Genomic DNA, 15,923 nt, shown 5'->3' with positions numbered 1-15,923 from the left:
TTTTTAAAACTATTTTTAATTAATTTTGCAAAGAAAATTAAAATAAAATAGAAAATAAAAGGATACATGATCATGTGTGATTAATCTGAGAGTCCATGGTATGGGGATTCATTCTGATGCGTTGGATGAGTCATTAAATGAGATCAGATGGCCCAGATATTGAGGCACGTGGTAAAAGTTACACCTGCAAAGCACAGAATCAGAGACAAATTTAAAAAAACACGCGCGCGTCTAAACCAATGGGGGGAAGACACGTCTTCGTCTTCAACCTCCAGACAACACCTTTAACAGCGCTTTTGTAAAAAAGCGCTATAACAAGTGATGCTTAAACCTGCAAAATAGCGAATAGGGGTAAACGTGTTTATAAATTTGGCGCGACATGCCCATTCAATTCGTCTAGTCCATACGAATTCAATGGTACCACTTAGAACCTGTAATTTTGCTTATTTCAGAAAGCCCTAATTTGGAGAGTATGAACCCTAAAATGGTAACTTCGTATATAAGCAACCAAACCTTGATTAAATGTCCAGAAACGATCTACACACCACACTAAGTTCAAATATATGTCTACATCTTGCTAGATATGCGTGTGTTATGAGATATAAGTTAGTTTTAGTTTGAACAAACCGTGGCCTAGGTAGCTCGATTTATGAGGTTTCAAGACTTGGAAATGATTGAGATATGTTCAGTGATGCTTGAGGAAGGTATTAGAATGTTTAGTTTGTATGGAAAGTGACTGGAATTCAAAATTCGAATTTGAGATTTCTTTGAAAAGTTTCAAGTGATTACAAGTGTGTTACAAGCAAGACTTTGTTTCTGAACTTGTCTCTCTCGTGGCTCCCCCCATTACTGAAGTATGCTAGCCTATATATAAGCATTGAAGTGCTTAAAATCTAAGCTAGAAAGCAATAAGTGCTTTGTTGAATTTTTGACTTTTTCCACATGTGTAGCTTGGCATTTAAGCCACTATGGCTTGATTTTCTTCTCTCCCTCTGCTGTACTTTGGCTTGGGACAGAGTTGAATGATTCTCTTGATGAGTCATGCTTGGAATTCAAGCTATGCATTATCCTTCCATTTTCCTTTTTAAATTTAATCTTATATGTGATAAAATCAAATCAAAAATGGATAAAAATGATGTGGGCTTTGTCTTGGTCGTGGGAGGCCCATTATATTATGGAAATGATGTTTGAACCATGAAAACTTGGCCCCATTTGGAAAAAATACATTTTTGAGCAATGTTGATTTCATGTATTTTCCCAAAATTTAGCCAACTTCAACAAGGTGTAAATCCCTCAATTTTTGTCATATGAAGGAGATCTTGCACTTTTTGGAAACCTCAAAGAGTCCTCTAACCAATGTCTTTGGTCTCATGTCAAAATGATTTTTGATGCTCCTTGTGTGTCCTTTTGAAAAAAGTGTCTTCTTGTTGACTTTGAAAATGACCTGTAATGTCTTTGGTCATATTTTTCAAATGGTGAATGCAATGACCATGGGATCAATTGCATTTGAAAGATAATTGAATTTCCTTCAAAATGAGCTTTGGTTTGAATTTTTTGGATGAAGGATGAGAGAGTTATGACCAGTCAAAGTTGAGTTGACTTTTCAGGCAAAAACCCTAATTTTGAATCTTAGGGTTTTGTTGATTTTTGATCTTTCCTTGATGAATTATGATCATCCAATGATCAAATGATGAATCCTTTGACAAAATATGGACTTTGACAAAAAAATTCATTTTTGACTGTCTGTTGACTTTTTGGTCAAACGGGTCGTCTGTTGACTGTTTGAGCTGCTGACGGTGCGTCTGAGTGAATTGAAGTTTGAAAATTTGTATGATGGTACTTTGAGATATATGGATGTGCATGAAATCCATTTGAGGTCTCAAAAACTTGTTTCTCCTGTAAAAACAAGAAAACCCTAGTCAGGGACTGTTTGTGTAGGAGACAGTTAAGCGTACCTGATTTTTGTGCAGTGTTGAGTCTCTGCTAATCGCGTGATATTCAGAAGACTTCTAGAACAAAAAATCTTGGAATTTTGAATTGTAAAAGATTGATTTGATTGATGGTACAAAACACTGAGAATTGTACTGCCAGCAGTTTGGCTGTCAACTGACTGTTACCAGTACAGTCTGAGTTTCCTGATTCTGCGCCTGCAAAAAGATTTAACTCTGTACCAATTGTGTGAGTACTATTTATCTGTAAATAAATAAATAGCATGTGTGAAGTAATAAACAGTATTTGGCGTTTGCGTAAGAATAAATTCAACTGCAAGCCAAATTACTGTATAAGAAAAATTCTAAAAACTAAGTATTTCATATGTCAGGATATTTGTTGAAATAAAAATCCATGATTATATGAGACTCTTAATTTTCAGATTGGAGTTTTCTTGAAAAAAGATGCGGGCAAATTTTGGGGTATAACATATTGTGAGTTCTTTGAAAAGAAAGAAAATAAGATTTGAGAACAAAAAGGAAAGGATGCACTATGAGAAAGAAAACAAAGGATGGAAAATTTTGTCCTCTTTCTAGAGTCAAAATCAATCAGCCATTATTTGTTTCCAATTAAGTGATTTTAGCAGTCACTGTCCAGATACCACCAGTCTACCAAATATCCACCATCAGATTCAAAAGTCATCAATAGTACAGGTTCATCATCAGAATCTCCTCTTTCTATATTTGCTTATTGTGACTTCCTTTCCTTATTTGACCAACAGTCAGAAGCAAAGTGGTCAAACTTATTACAGTTGTAACACTGAACATTTCTCTTGTCTCTTGTGATGTTTCTTCTCATCAGAGTTGGAGGCTTCTAACTTCTAAGAACCACCATCTATCTTCTTGGCCTCTGGCCAATACTACTTCTGATTCTTCTTATCTGAAGACGCTTTCAGAGCTTGCTCTATCTCTCTTTCAGAGTTTCTCTCAGTCAGACGCAACTTTTGTGCCTCTAAAATACGTGCAACACTTCAATTCTCATAATGCTGAGGTTTTTAGAATGTTCAATTGCTACAACAAAGTAATCAAACTAAGGAGTTAGTGATCTCAATACCTTCTCAACATTAACTTGTTCAGAGAGCGTTTCTTCGCAAGCCTTCGTCTCATTGGTGATCATAATCACTCTGGAGATGTAATATGGTACCTTCTCATTGTTCTTCATGTTGAGATTCTCATACTACTTACATGGACTATGAAGCTTCACCTTCTTCACTGATGCATCATTGCTAGAACACCGTACTAGTGTGCCACGCAACATTCTTCGTCATTGAATCGGCGATCTTCTCAAACTTATTTGTATCCACACACTCATGGATATAGAACAACGCCTCATGATCCTTCTTCCTCGTTTCTCTTTGCGCGTTTCTTTACACTTCAGATATATTTGCTGCAACCGGCGTGTAATCATCAATGGCGAGATCAAGAACATCTTGAGCGCCAAACAACACATGCACCTGAATCATCCACTAATTTTAGTTTTGTCCATCATATACTAAAAGCTTTGTGTTCAAGCTACCGTTTCCTTCATTCATCTTTGTTCTTGTGCAAATTCACTCAAATATCCCCCACGCTTGTGTTTCCCAATCCCCCAGAATTAATAAATGTGATTCTGTTTCAATTTTGATATTCAATTCACTGTGAATTGAATGTGTAGGAATCAATCACACATGCCTCTCGTACACTCGTGTTCCTTGTGAATCTAACCAAAGCTTTAGATACTAATTGTTAGTGCACGAGATTGAAGATGAAGATGAAGAAGAGAGAGAATTGTAACTAAGTTTCTCTTTCAAACTGAAAGCGGTAGCAAAGTGAATTATATTCCAAACTAAAATTTGAGTTCAGTATTTATACCACCATAAACAACTATACGAAACTAAAATTAGATTGAAGTGAAAATGTTGAAATGTTAAATTTAAGATTACTTCAACATAGTAGAGACAACATTAACTTGATAGTTATAACACTCAACTTCAATATGCATCCAAACTCTCAACGCGAATCCATCTACAAACTAGGTAAGGATGGTGTATTGAATGTTAACCCCATAGCATTTAGTCTCCAATGAGCTAAAACCTAATTCTTAATGGCATAAGCAGTTAAACTAAACTATCACCCTACATTATTTCAATATCCCTTTTCAAACAATAACTTTTCAATAGATCAATTAAATAATAATGATAACAATAATGATTCACAAAAGGCCAGATGGGTTCTAAACAAAACCTCCCCAACTACTTCAGTGGTCGAATGTACATGCAGTCATGATATAGAAGGTTTGCATTATATGATTGACTCAAATCGCTTTTTAGTTTCTTGCAATGACCGTGCATCACCATTAGGAAATGGTTCCTTGCATTATAAGTAATTTGAATGACTTAGTTGTTTCCTATTTTCTAATGCAAAAACATAAACTTTTATCTGTTTTCTATTATTCTAATGACATAATTTTTTCCTTAAAGAGATGAAAACAACAAGAGAAGCAGCTAACTATATCATGAGGCAAAGCCTCAAATTTCATATTTTAAGTTAGTTTTTATAAAGGTAAAAATCAGTTTCCTAGATAATATCCAAACATCAATGGCAACTTGAAGGTAAATATCACCGCGTGTACTATGCTCTTTTTCCAGTGAAGATTACAGTCTGCATCTATTTTATGTATATGAGTTTGAGCAAAATGGTTTGTTGCTTAATAAAGACAAGACTGTAAAGAATAGAAGCAGATGCATTGGGACCATTTACATATGTAAGGATAACAGCAAATATTCATTCTGTGCTGTCACTGTGAACATATATATATCATCATCGTTTGAGAGGTGTAAGTAATTAAGAATTGGAAACCATGCATGGTGATGAATGTCACCCTTACGTGTCCCTCCTTCACCCTTCTCCATCCCTATAAATAACCACACCGCAGGTTCTTCACTTCATCAATCTCATTAGTTCACAATGGCCAAACACTTTCTATTTTCCCTCTTCTTCCTGCTTTTTACGACCGCATGTTTAGCACATCACTCTGAGTTAGATAGGTTCAACCAATGCCAGCTTGACAGTATCAATGCATTGGAACCAGATCACCGCGTTGAGTCAGAAGCTGGTCTCACTGAAACATGGAACCCCAATCACCCTGAACTACAATGTGCTGGTGTAACTCTTATCCGACGCACCATTGATCCTAATGGCCTTCACTTGCCTTCTTATTCACCATCCCCACAGTTGATTTTCATCATCCAAGGTTATTATGTGATCAAATATTCATTATTTGCTAAATATTCTATGAATTTGTTGAATTGTTTTGTAACTGATTAATGTTTTTTCTTCTATATAGGGAAGGGAGTACTTGGGCTTGCAGTTCCTGGTTGTCCCGAAACTTATGAAGAACCACGCTCACAATCTAGACAGAAACAACAACAACGTGACAGCCACCAGAAGATTCGACGCTTCTCTAAAGGTGATGTCATTGCCATTCCACCTGGAATTCCATACTGGACCTATAACCACGGTGATGAACCTCTTGTTGCCATTAGTCTTCTCGACACTTCCAACACTCTAAACCAGCTCGATTCAACCCCCAGAGTAAGTAACTGTTACATTATCCAAATTTTGCAGAGAATTATAAACTTTTGTAACGTATTATATTTTCTACTCAACTAATTTTATGTAAATATGTGTTTGCAGGTATTCTATCTTGGCGGAAACCCAGAGGCAGAGTTCCCCGAAACACAGGAACAAGAACAACCAAGACGCGTAGTACCTTTTGGACGTAGAGGTGGACAGAACCAAAAACAGGAGGAGTCCGAGGAACAAAACGAAGGTAATAGCGTGTTGAGTGGCTTCGGTGCAGAGTTTTTAGCACAATCACTCAACACCAATGAGCATACAGCCAAGAGACTTCGATCTCCACAGGACAAAAGGGGTCAAATCGTGAAAGTAGAGGACGGTCTTGACATTATCAGTCCTGAGTTGCAAGAAGAAGAACAACAACAACAAAGTCAGAGTCAAAGAGAGGAGGAAGAGGAAGAAGAACGAGAACAAAGATACCGCAAACATAGCGAAAAAGAAGAGGAAGATGAGGATGAACCTCGCAGCCATGAGACTCGTCGAAAGTGGAAAAAACACACCGAAGAGAAGAAACGAGAATCACACGGACAAGGAAAAGAAAAAGAACAGGTAGAGGAAGAAGAAAAGGAGGAAGAGGAAGAAGTACATAGGGAACACAGCAAAGGAAGTAAGAATGGTTTGGAAGAAACTATTTGCACTACAAAGATTCATGAAAACATCGCTCGCCCTTCACGTGCTGATCTCTACAACCCGCGTGCTGGTCGCATCAGCACTGTTAACAGTTTAACCCTCCCAATCCTCCGCAATTTACGCCTCAGTGCAGAATATGTTCTTCTCTACAGGGTATGCATAGTACTAGTAATTTTTTAACCTATGTGTATATTTCCATAATATGATTAATGTGTATACTTCGATGTATGTATGTATATGCAGAATGGTATATATGCTCCACACTGGAACATCAACGCCAACAGCCTCTTGTACGTGATTAGAGGACAGGGAAGAGTTAAAATAGTGAACAGTCAAGGAAATCCAGTGTTCGACGACAAAGTGAGAAAGGGACAATTGGTGGTGGTGCCACAAAACTTTGTGGTGGCTGAACAAGCAGGAAATGAAGAAGCTTTTGAGTATGTAGTGTTCAAGACAAATGATAGAGCTGCTGTTAGCCATGTAAAACAGGTCTTTAGGGCCACTCCTGCTGAGGTTCTTGTAAATGCTTTCGGACTTCGAAAGAGTGAAGTTGCTCAAATTAAGTATAATGGAAATCGTGGCTCGTTGGTTCAGCCTCAATCACAATCTCAATAAACTCATGCAATGCAATGACGAGGTGGCCATCTTATGTAACAAAATAATAATAAAATAAATTTTGGATGTGCTGTACTGAAGAACTTGAGTTCTAAAAATATTAATAAAGTTATGGCCTTGTGACATTTCTCATCCTGATCTTAATGTATGCATCTATGTAAGACATTGTTTTGATAACACTTTTTATACAAGAATTTTCAAGAGATCAATTAAATAATAATGATTCACAATAAAACTTTGCATTACAAGAACATTGAACCAAACACAGACTACTCATTTAAAAACCAAAATGAAACATGAAGTACTGATTTATACAAGTCATCCATCAACTTCAATGAGAATTCGGATATTTATCAACCAAAAGTAACCACCACACCAATTTATTAAACAGTTAAGTGTTTGCTTAAAGGCACTTATGTGGTAAAGTATCTAAACAATTAAGTGCTGCTCCAATAACAATTTTTGTGATCTGTTATATTTATTACAGATATTTCTGCAACTACTTTCATTATAATGCTAGAAACAAGACTAGACCAGAACAAACCCTTCCATCACCGTAACAGCTTTCCCGCGCAAAAACACTCTTTGTTTCTGCTCATCAAGATGAAGATCGAGAATTCCTCCTCTAGCTGATGCCTGCACAAATGTAAACCACATATTAGTACAACAATGACATAGATAATCCCAATGAATATCAACGAAAAGATAGTAATAGTGATACCTGATAAGCCCTTAAATCAAACTTTCCCAGCTTCTTGCTCCAATAGGGTACCAAGCCACAGTGTGCACTTCCACAAACAGGATCCTGAAAGCAAATATGAGTTATTAACAACACTATCTCAGACTTGAGTTGTGCTAAAAAAAACTCGAAATCTGAACCTTACTTTACATAGCTAAGGAGACATTATCAATTCAACTAAAGGAACATTATAACCATAGTTCTTAGTCACTTACCTCATTGATTCCAAATTTAGGACTGAAATATCGACTGTAGAAGTCAAATCCTGACTCTGGAGGAGCAATCCCGGTAAGAATTATTCCCGTTCCAGGACATTTAGCAATCACATCAAGTTGTGGCTGTACTTCTGTCACATTTTTTCCAGACGCGACAACAACCTAGGAGAAGTAATAAGATTAATAATAGAAAAACAGACATGTTAGTGTTGTTCTTTCCATTAGTACGAACTAATATCAATGGAAGAGAGAAGATTTAGGCTATGTTTGGGAGTTTGGAGAGGAAGGGAGGGGAGGACTTTGGAAAATAGGAAGAATTGGGTGAAAATGATAAAAGAATTTTGGGTTGGAGGGTTTTGGAGGGTTTGAGTTTATTCATAACACCAAAAACCCCATAAAATGGGGGAACTCAAAAATTGTATTGAAGGAGGGTTTTGGAGGGTTTTGAAGGGTTTATATAAATTTTCCAAATATCTTTTAGGTTGTTATAGTATTGTGAAAATTAAAAATTTAATAATGATAATGACTCTTTTATCATTCTAAACAAAATCATTTTTTCAAAAAATGTCAAATATTTTCCTATATTTTTTTAAAATTTCATTTTTGGAAGCTTTCCCCTCCCCTCCCCTCCAAACTCCCAAACATAGCCTTAGGGTTTACAATTAAATTGTCTCCAACTTGTGTCTTCTTTATATCAATGATTGAAGCACCATTCAATGCCGAAGAAATGAGTGAAGTGAATTCAGAGTTGGATTCTGTGGTAGGATCTGCAGGAAAATCCAATTCAATATGAAAGCCAACCGGAGCTTCACCATTCTGCGAATTCGGTGCACCAGTGGCGTCAATCGAAGGGATCTTTTTGACAGTTAAAATTCCAGATAGTGTCTCAAATTCAATAACATTGTTATGGACCAAACCAGATGAAAAAAGTGTGTGTGAAGCTGCTAATGTGGCATGACCACAAAGTTTAACCTGGATTATAATAGGATCCAAATGATATTAATAATAGTAATAAGCCATGTTTAAGAGAATTGAAAAGTTTATAATTAAAAGCTAGATCCTAACCTCAGTAGTAGGAGTAAACCATCTGAGACCAAAACGAGGAACAGAAGTACCATGAATTGGAGTCAAAAAACATGTTTCAGAAATATTGAATTCAGCCGCCAATAATTGCAACCAATCATCGTCTCTGTCTTGTTCTAATAAACATACTGCTGCTGGGTTTCCTTTGAAAGCAGAATCTGTGAATGCATCCACCTGTGTAACTCATCACTCAGATTCACATGCACCAAAACAAATATTTTTCATAATAGAAAAACATTTAATAGTCGAACAAATAAACATGCATACCACGTAGTACTTCACAGGTTTCTTTGCCATTGATGATATTGCTGGTTGTAGCACTGGTCTACCCTTGTTAGGTGAGTTTAGACTAAGGACCGCGTTTTCACAATTTGTATAGCAAGAATATTGATTCCACAAAAACAAGATAAAACAAATGTATTGGTCAATAGTTGTTATGGTTTTAAATCATTGGTCAATGGTTGTTAAAGTTTTAAATCATTTCCCATGAGACAATTCATGCTCTGCAATATAATATAATATAATAATAAATATAATACAAACACCTCATCTCTTTAAACCAACTCAATTGGTTGCGCAGATAAAGTTCAAATCCTGTAACACTCCGCCTATTCACTTTAAAGGAAAAAATTATTGGTTTTGCAAATGGGTATTTTAGTCATTTATATTTTCAAAGTAATTGCACATTGATTATTTCATTTTAATTTAGTCAACATTATCAATCAATATCTTAATTTGTATGCAGTGTAAACATTTTTATTCATTTTAACTAGTCAATGTATCTAAAAAGTGGGAAAAAAAAATTTAAATAAGTATTACTTAAACATCTTGATTTAGATATTCATAAAGACACAAAATTTGATAATCGAAACTTGTGATAAATATAAAAATCTTATTTCATAAGATACAACAATGTAAGCCAACAACCAACATTTTATTGTTGACTGATGGTATCAACCAACTAAAAATACAGGTTGGAGAACTAATTTACAGTAATATTTAGGAAAATAAACTAAACAAGATTGTGAACATGGTACAGAGGCAGAGACTATAATCTCCAATAATGTTAAGGTTTTATTGTATGGACAATGGACAGCAGTTCTGCCCGAACAAACTACCAACTTCCCTCCTTGGACATTCTCAGGAAATGAGACAGAGTGATCTTTGGGAGTTCAGGAGAACCCCTTTTCTTTTTCTTTATCATAGTCGCCTTGGACGTCTCCACGCCGCCATTCATATCCGACACCGTGTCTGATGCCAGATTGTAGAACTGTTTACAAAACATCAAAACAAAACTAGTATCATATTTTCCCTCTACTATAATAGAGCATCATATTTTCACCATAACATAGGTAGCTGATAATCTGATATTACCTCGCATACTCCATGCAGCAACAGTCTATGAAAAGGATCCTTGATTCTTAGTTCAAGAACATCTCCATCTGTGCTTTCAGTTATGAAGGCCCGTAGACATTCCTTGAGGTAAACAAAGTTTCCATAAACGACAAGAAACATATTATAAACGAAAGGGAGAAATACAACAAGCACTGATTATTTAGCCCCTTTCCCGTGCAACAGAGCTGCATAATTTTGATCGGGAAAACGCCTCATGAGGCATAACATAACCCTCTATGAGTTCAGAATAACCAGGGATATACCTCATAACCATCTAGGAGTTCAAAAAGAGAGCTGCGGCGAAGTGCCTCTCTTGTTCTACAACCAACTCTACGCCAACCATTCAACACTGCCAGCTTGTCAGCGTCAATGTGACCTTCCTTCTTTTCTAAAGAATTTTCAAGGGCATGAATTATATTAACCTAGCAAAAAGATAAAAGATATAGATGTTTGTCAGTCGACCATACCGCGTCACATGAAGATATAATCAAAACACAATTTCATATGACAACAAGCATGTCAGCAATCAGCGTAGAGATTACATTTTCGCCTTGATCTAAACTAATTTCATTACTCATGTATGTAGACATAGCTTCACATGAACATAATACACATACAAACCACTACATACGTAAATGTCACACAAACCATGATTACACTAACAAGCTCTCAAGCACTAAAGCAACATAAAAATATAAACACAAATCACACCCTAAACTATATCACAACCCATCCCATCATAAATAACTACTAAAGAAATGAGGGGATTTTTGAAGTTTTAACTTGAGATAATTCTGCCAAGTCAAAAGCCAATATGAATAAAACATTTGGTTGATGAATCCAATTGTTAGTGCACCAAATTGCTTTCTTAAAAAGTAAAAAATTTTGAAGACATGATCTGCAAAAGAGAGAAAGAAAAATAACCTCTTTGTCCATGTCTATATTCCTGAACCTGTCCCACTCCTCCACATTAGTCAAGGAAAATGTTGAAGGTGGAACTTCATCACCTGTTTTATGAACCCGAATATTATCAACATAAAAAAGGGAACATCGGGCAATGCATAGAAAATTGAAAAAAAGATTAAAGCGACTAGGATTGAGCTAGTGGTTATGAGCTTGGGCAATTTGCATGAGGTCATAGGCTCAAACATCATTGGGACCATTGTACTCCAAGAGCAGAAAGAAAGAATAGATTAGAAAGTGACTGTAGAAGTATAATAATATCATTTAAAGTTTGAAGCCAGTTCATTTTCACAATGTACTACTGCATATTTGATGTAAATTTAAGATGCATTCCCCTTCATTTCAATGCACTTAAATGGTAACAAAGCATGCACACAGAGAACAAAACAACGAAACTTAAAATAAACTCTCATGCATAGAAGAATCTATTGTTGTAACCAATAATAACACACATCAGACAGCACCAAAAAATTACCGAAAGGTGGAGGAGCAAACAAGCCTCTAATTTCTTCGGCATTCAAACGCGGTACGAGTTCCATCAAGAGACGATCATTCAACCACCTACGAGATCTTCTATTTGTGACCTGAAACAGTTAACATCAGTCTCAAATTAATTCACAACAAAATAACAAAATCAAATAACTCATTCCCTGTGAATGTTATCACACTTAGAATAAAAAAAATATGAATTCATATAACTAGGGTAACCAAAAAAAAACTAATTTTTATTTATAATTTTTCCCTAACAAGATAAGCATAAGTATTAGACACACGTGTACCTTTCCAGTAAAGCTTTCAAGGAACTCTATCTTCTTCTCAATTGAATTCGCATTGAATTTCGCACCATCACCTGCAACAACAATAACAAAAAAAACAAAGTTAGAACATTTTTTCCATAAGAAATAGATCTGAAGTTCAATTTGTGAAACTCGAAAATAAAAATGAAGGTAAGAAAACAACCTCTGGGATTGTTGATTAAATGGGAGGAAAGGAGAAGGTCGAGATCTCTGTGAAGAACCATGATGATGATGATGATGATTGGGGAAGAAAGTGGATCTAACGAAGCGGGATCTATCTAAGAGAGGATTGAAATTGAATTGAATGGAATTTGGTATAACACAAAAATGACGAATGCAGATAATAAGTAAACTAGAGGTATTTTTTTTTCTTCGGCGGAGAATATTCTTGTGTTCTTGCAATGCAAGTAGTGGACCGGGTTTTTTTTATTTGGGTTGTTTTAAATGCCACCACGTTTTCTTTTTCTTTTTATTTTATATATATGAGTTCATTTCATTGCAATAGCATGGTAATGGTATAACTCTATTTATACATTGTGTGTATGGCTTATACATTGTGTTGTGTCTAGGGCTTATACATGTCTACATTAGTTTGGATGAGGTAAAATAATCATCCACGGTATTATTAGATTGGTTTGGATAAAACCACAAATTTATGGGTTGGCTCGGGTTTGGTTCTCGAGTTTAGAAAAATAGGAGTTGGTAAAGTTTTAGTTAGGGGTGGCAAAACGGGCCCGGCCCGCGGGGAAAGCCCGTTTTACCCGCACATTTTCGCGGGGCGGGACAAGGTTTTAGGCCCGCTCTCTTTAGTGTGTCCGCTCCGCCCCGCTCGGTTTTTTGTGGGCTTTTGCGGGCATTTGTTTTTTCATAGAATTTTACTATTTTTAGGCCTAAAAAACCGAATGCCCACGGGCTTTTCCCGCTCCGCCCTCACTTTTTGCGGGACGGGGCAAGGTTTTAGACCCGTACTCTTAAAAAATCCCGCCCCGCCCTGTTTTTTCGCGGGCTTTTACGGAGCGGGTCTAAACGGGGCGGGCATGCCCGTTTGCCACCCCTAGTTTTAGTAAGAGCATGTGCAATTAGAGTTGGGTCGGGTACATGTTAAATTTTGAGTTTACTTGCAACAACTTTTTCACGAAGAAAGTGAATGTTTAGTTCAATGGATTTGGTTCTAGTATGTAAAATAAGATTGCATGATAGTATGACTACATTTAAATTATTACACAATAAAATTGCAAATAAATAGTTGATGTGGAGTTTAGACAAAAATAACTCAAGCCATATGTAATGTGTGCTAGAGCCTATCGGAAATTTTCAAGTTTCACATAGGTTAGAGATAAAGTAATGGAAGAGTTTATATAGAGTGGTCCATTCACTTTACAAGCTGGTTTAAAGTTGATTTTGCAAGAGTTAGTTAAGTCAAATTCTAATATGATATCAGAGTATCAATTGGACCTTGGGCCACCCACCATTTAAAATCCACGCACCAAACTCAAAAAGAGTATTGGACATGAGGGTGTGTATTGAAAATATTCCAAATTTAACATAGGTTGGAGATATGGCATTGAAATAGTTTACAGGACCGGTCCAATCAACCTGGAGGCCCTGTTCTAATTTATAAAACAGGTTAAAGTTAAAAAATATATAATTTAAAAATTTATGATTTTATACCTGTTTTTAGAAACATATATAAAATGATAGATATTTAAAAACAAATTATAGTTTTACACGTGTTTTTGAAAAAATTAGATTTAAAATCTATTAATTTTGTAATTGAAAAAAAAAATTGAACCTAGAATTTAGCATGAGTTATATTTTATTTAAAATGATGATAAATAAACAAATTAAATTTATTTGTTTTTTGAATTAATGTATTATTAGGTTGGAGTGAAAATGACAAAAAAAATTGTTTAATTATTGAGCTTTGAAATAAAACAAAACTTAGCCTATCTAATAATTAAAAAAAAAAGTGTAATATAAAATTAAAATTAATAGAATTTTATCTCACTCTAAAACTTTAGAGTTTAAATACCTACTAATTAATTTATATTTATTTCACTCAAAAACACTAACTTATGTTTTTATAGCTAAATCAAACTAAATTATATATACACTTTGTCTTTTTTTTTTTAATAATATACACTTTGTTTAATTTCTAGCTTTTATGAAAAACTGAACACACAATATTCAATATGATATTTATGTATTTAATTCGTTATCAAGTGTTTTGATGCACTCACAAGTATTTGATATTATTCATGGATTTAATGTTAATACTAAAAGAGGAACATATATTACCTAAAATAGTAAAAAGTAAAATATAGAAAAGTGAATGAGTGAGAAAAATGAAAATGTAAAAAAAGAGAGACTAAACTTGACGTGGGCCTCCCCAGAAATTGGGGCCCAGTGCTGCAGCACATGCTGCACCTGGGAATGGCCGGGCCTAATAGTTTATATAGGCTGACACTGCTCACATTATAAGTTGGTTTAAAGTTGGTTTTCTAAGGATAAATTAGGTCAAATTTTAATAGAACTCGATACTTAGCTTCGGTAATTGATCTGGCCACTTGTGATTGCTTTTTTGACTCCAAGATACTAGATTGGCAACTTCTCCAAGATAAATTTTAAGCTAGAGAGAATTTGTTTAAAAGAGAAATTATTCTTGACCCTGATGGTCAATCTTGTGGATTGTGTGATGGATCTATTAGATATGTCTCTCATTTGTTTATTACTTGCAAAATGTTGGCTAGTCTATAATATATGATTTTTATGTACTATATAAGGAAATGGTCTTGCTGTAAGATTTAATCTTGTTGTTTGGGGTTTTTCTCCTTTGGAAGGTTTGGCTAGAATTATAGGGTGGTGTGGACTATTGGAAATCCATAAATGACTTCATCTTTTTAGGTACGCAGATTAGTGAGAAAGACGTGAAAGATAGGAGTATCTCTCTATCTATAAATGGTACCTTGGTATGAACCAACTTATTCTTGTTCTTTTTCTAACTAACTTGTAAACCGAAATCTTTGTTTAACCTAATAGCAGTTAAGAGTGTGATATGGTTTTTTTACGGTGTAGGTCTAAATTTCTTTAGGATGATGTTGCTATGTTAATAATGATTCTCTGTCTTGAGTTCTAATCTATCTTTGATTGCGGTCTTTGTGAATATGAGAGTTTACAATTTTATCTTCCTTCCTTTTTTCTTCTTTTTTTTTTGTTTTGAGACATTTTTGATTTTTTTTTATGTCGTTTATATATCTCGTTTATACTCTGTTATCTTTTTATCCTTTCATTTTGACATAATTTACCTTTAAAAGAATAAAATAAACTGTTATACTTATATTCAAATTTATTTTTACATTTTGTTATTTTTAAAACAAGACACTTTCAACTAGTCTTCAAGTTTAATAAACAAACAACTTCTCAACTATATCATAACTCAAAAGGATAAATTAAAGTGGTTATGCATTTTCAATTATATTTAATTTGTCTATACCTTCACCATAAACCAATTCATTTTACATTGATACCTTCACCATAAACCAATTTATTTTTGCATGCATGCTAAATTTATTTAAAACTGAGATTAAAAGTATCAAGAGTATTATTCATAAAGATTGATAAATTGTTAGAAAGTACTTGTATTTCTTATCTCTTTCATTCATGTATTTCTCCCTCAAGATCTTAACAATTATTAGTCAGTACTTTTTAAGATTCTATTATGTTTTGTTTTAATAATTTTATAAATTTAAAAAATTTTAATTAAGAAATTCAACATAGTATAAACTATTGTTATAAGTATAAATTTATTAGTATATATTTAAGAATAGAGTAAAATTTATTAAAAATTTAAAAAAATATTTTGAGTTTTTATAGGGTTAAG

At 34.6% G+C, this 15,923-nt stretch overlaps 3 protein-coding genes across 3 annotated transcripts; 1 reads left to right on the top strand and 2 right to left on the bottom strand.

The window, feature by feature from the left end:
• The first annotated feature begins 4,906 nt into the window (after positions 1–4,906).
• On the top strand, positions 4,907–6,976 carry LOC131644375 (legumin B-like). Its single transcript, XM_058914859.1, has 4 exons — positions 4,907–5,220; positions 5,314–5,561; positions 5,664–6,389; positions 6,480–6,976. The coding sequence occupies exons 1-4, from the start codon at positions 4,935–4,937 to the stop codon at positions 6,849–6,851; spliced, it is 1,632 nt and encodes a 543-aa protein (XP_058770842.1). The 5' UTR covers positions 4,907–4,934; the 3' UTR covers positions 6,852–6,976.
• On the bottom strand, positions 5,373–9,334 carry LOC131644376 (uncharacterized). The gene is made up of 6 exons (XM_058914860.1): positions 9,156–9,334; positions 8,871–9,062; positions 8,466–8,777; positions 7,806–7,967; positions 7,573–7,656; positions 5,373–7,487 (listed from the first exon to the last, which is right to left on the bottom strand). Exons 1-6 carry the CDS (start codon positions 9,183–9,185, stop codon positions 7,380–7,382), a joined length of 888 nt encoding a protein of 295 aa, XP_058770843.1. The 5' UTR covers positions 9,186–9,334; the 3' UTR covers positions 5,373–7,379.
• Positions 9,335–9,745: 411 nt separating this feature from the next.
• Positions 9,746–12,453, bottom strand: LOC131644377 (uncharacterized). The gene is made up of 7 exons (XM_058914862.1): positions 12,207–12,453; positions 12,026–12,096; positions 11,722–11,830; positions 11,208–11,290; positions 10,547–10,705; positions 10,263–10,364; positions 9,746–10,158 (listed from the first exon to the last, which is right to left on the bottom strand). Exons 1-7 carry the CDS (start codon positions 12,265–12,267, stop codon positions 10,003–10,005), a joined length of 741 nt encoding a protein of 246 aa, XP_058770845.1. The 5' UTR covers positions 12,268–12,453; the 3' UTR covers positions 9,746–10,002.
• Between the last annotated feature and the right edge of the window lie 3,470 nt (positions 12,454–15,923).

Source organism: Vicia villosa, linkage group LG1, assembly GCF_029867415.1.
Source record: "Vicia villosa cultivar HV-30 ecotype Madison, WI linkage group LG1, Vvil1.0, whole genome shotgun sequence".
In the NCBI taxonomy this organism is placed as follows: domain Eukaryota; kingdom Viridiplantae; phylum Streptophyta; class Magnoliopsida; order Fabales; family Fabaceae; genus Vicia; species Vicia villosa.
This window is presented reverse-complemented; position numbering and strand designations above follow the sequence as displayed.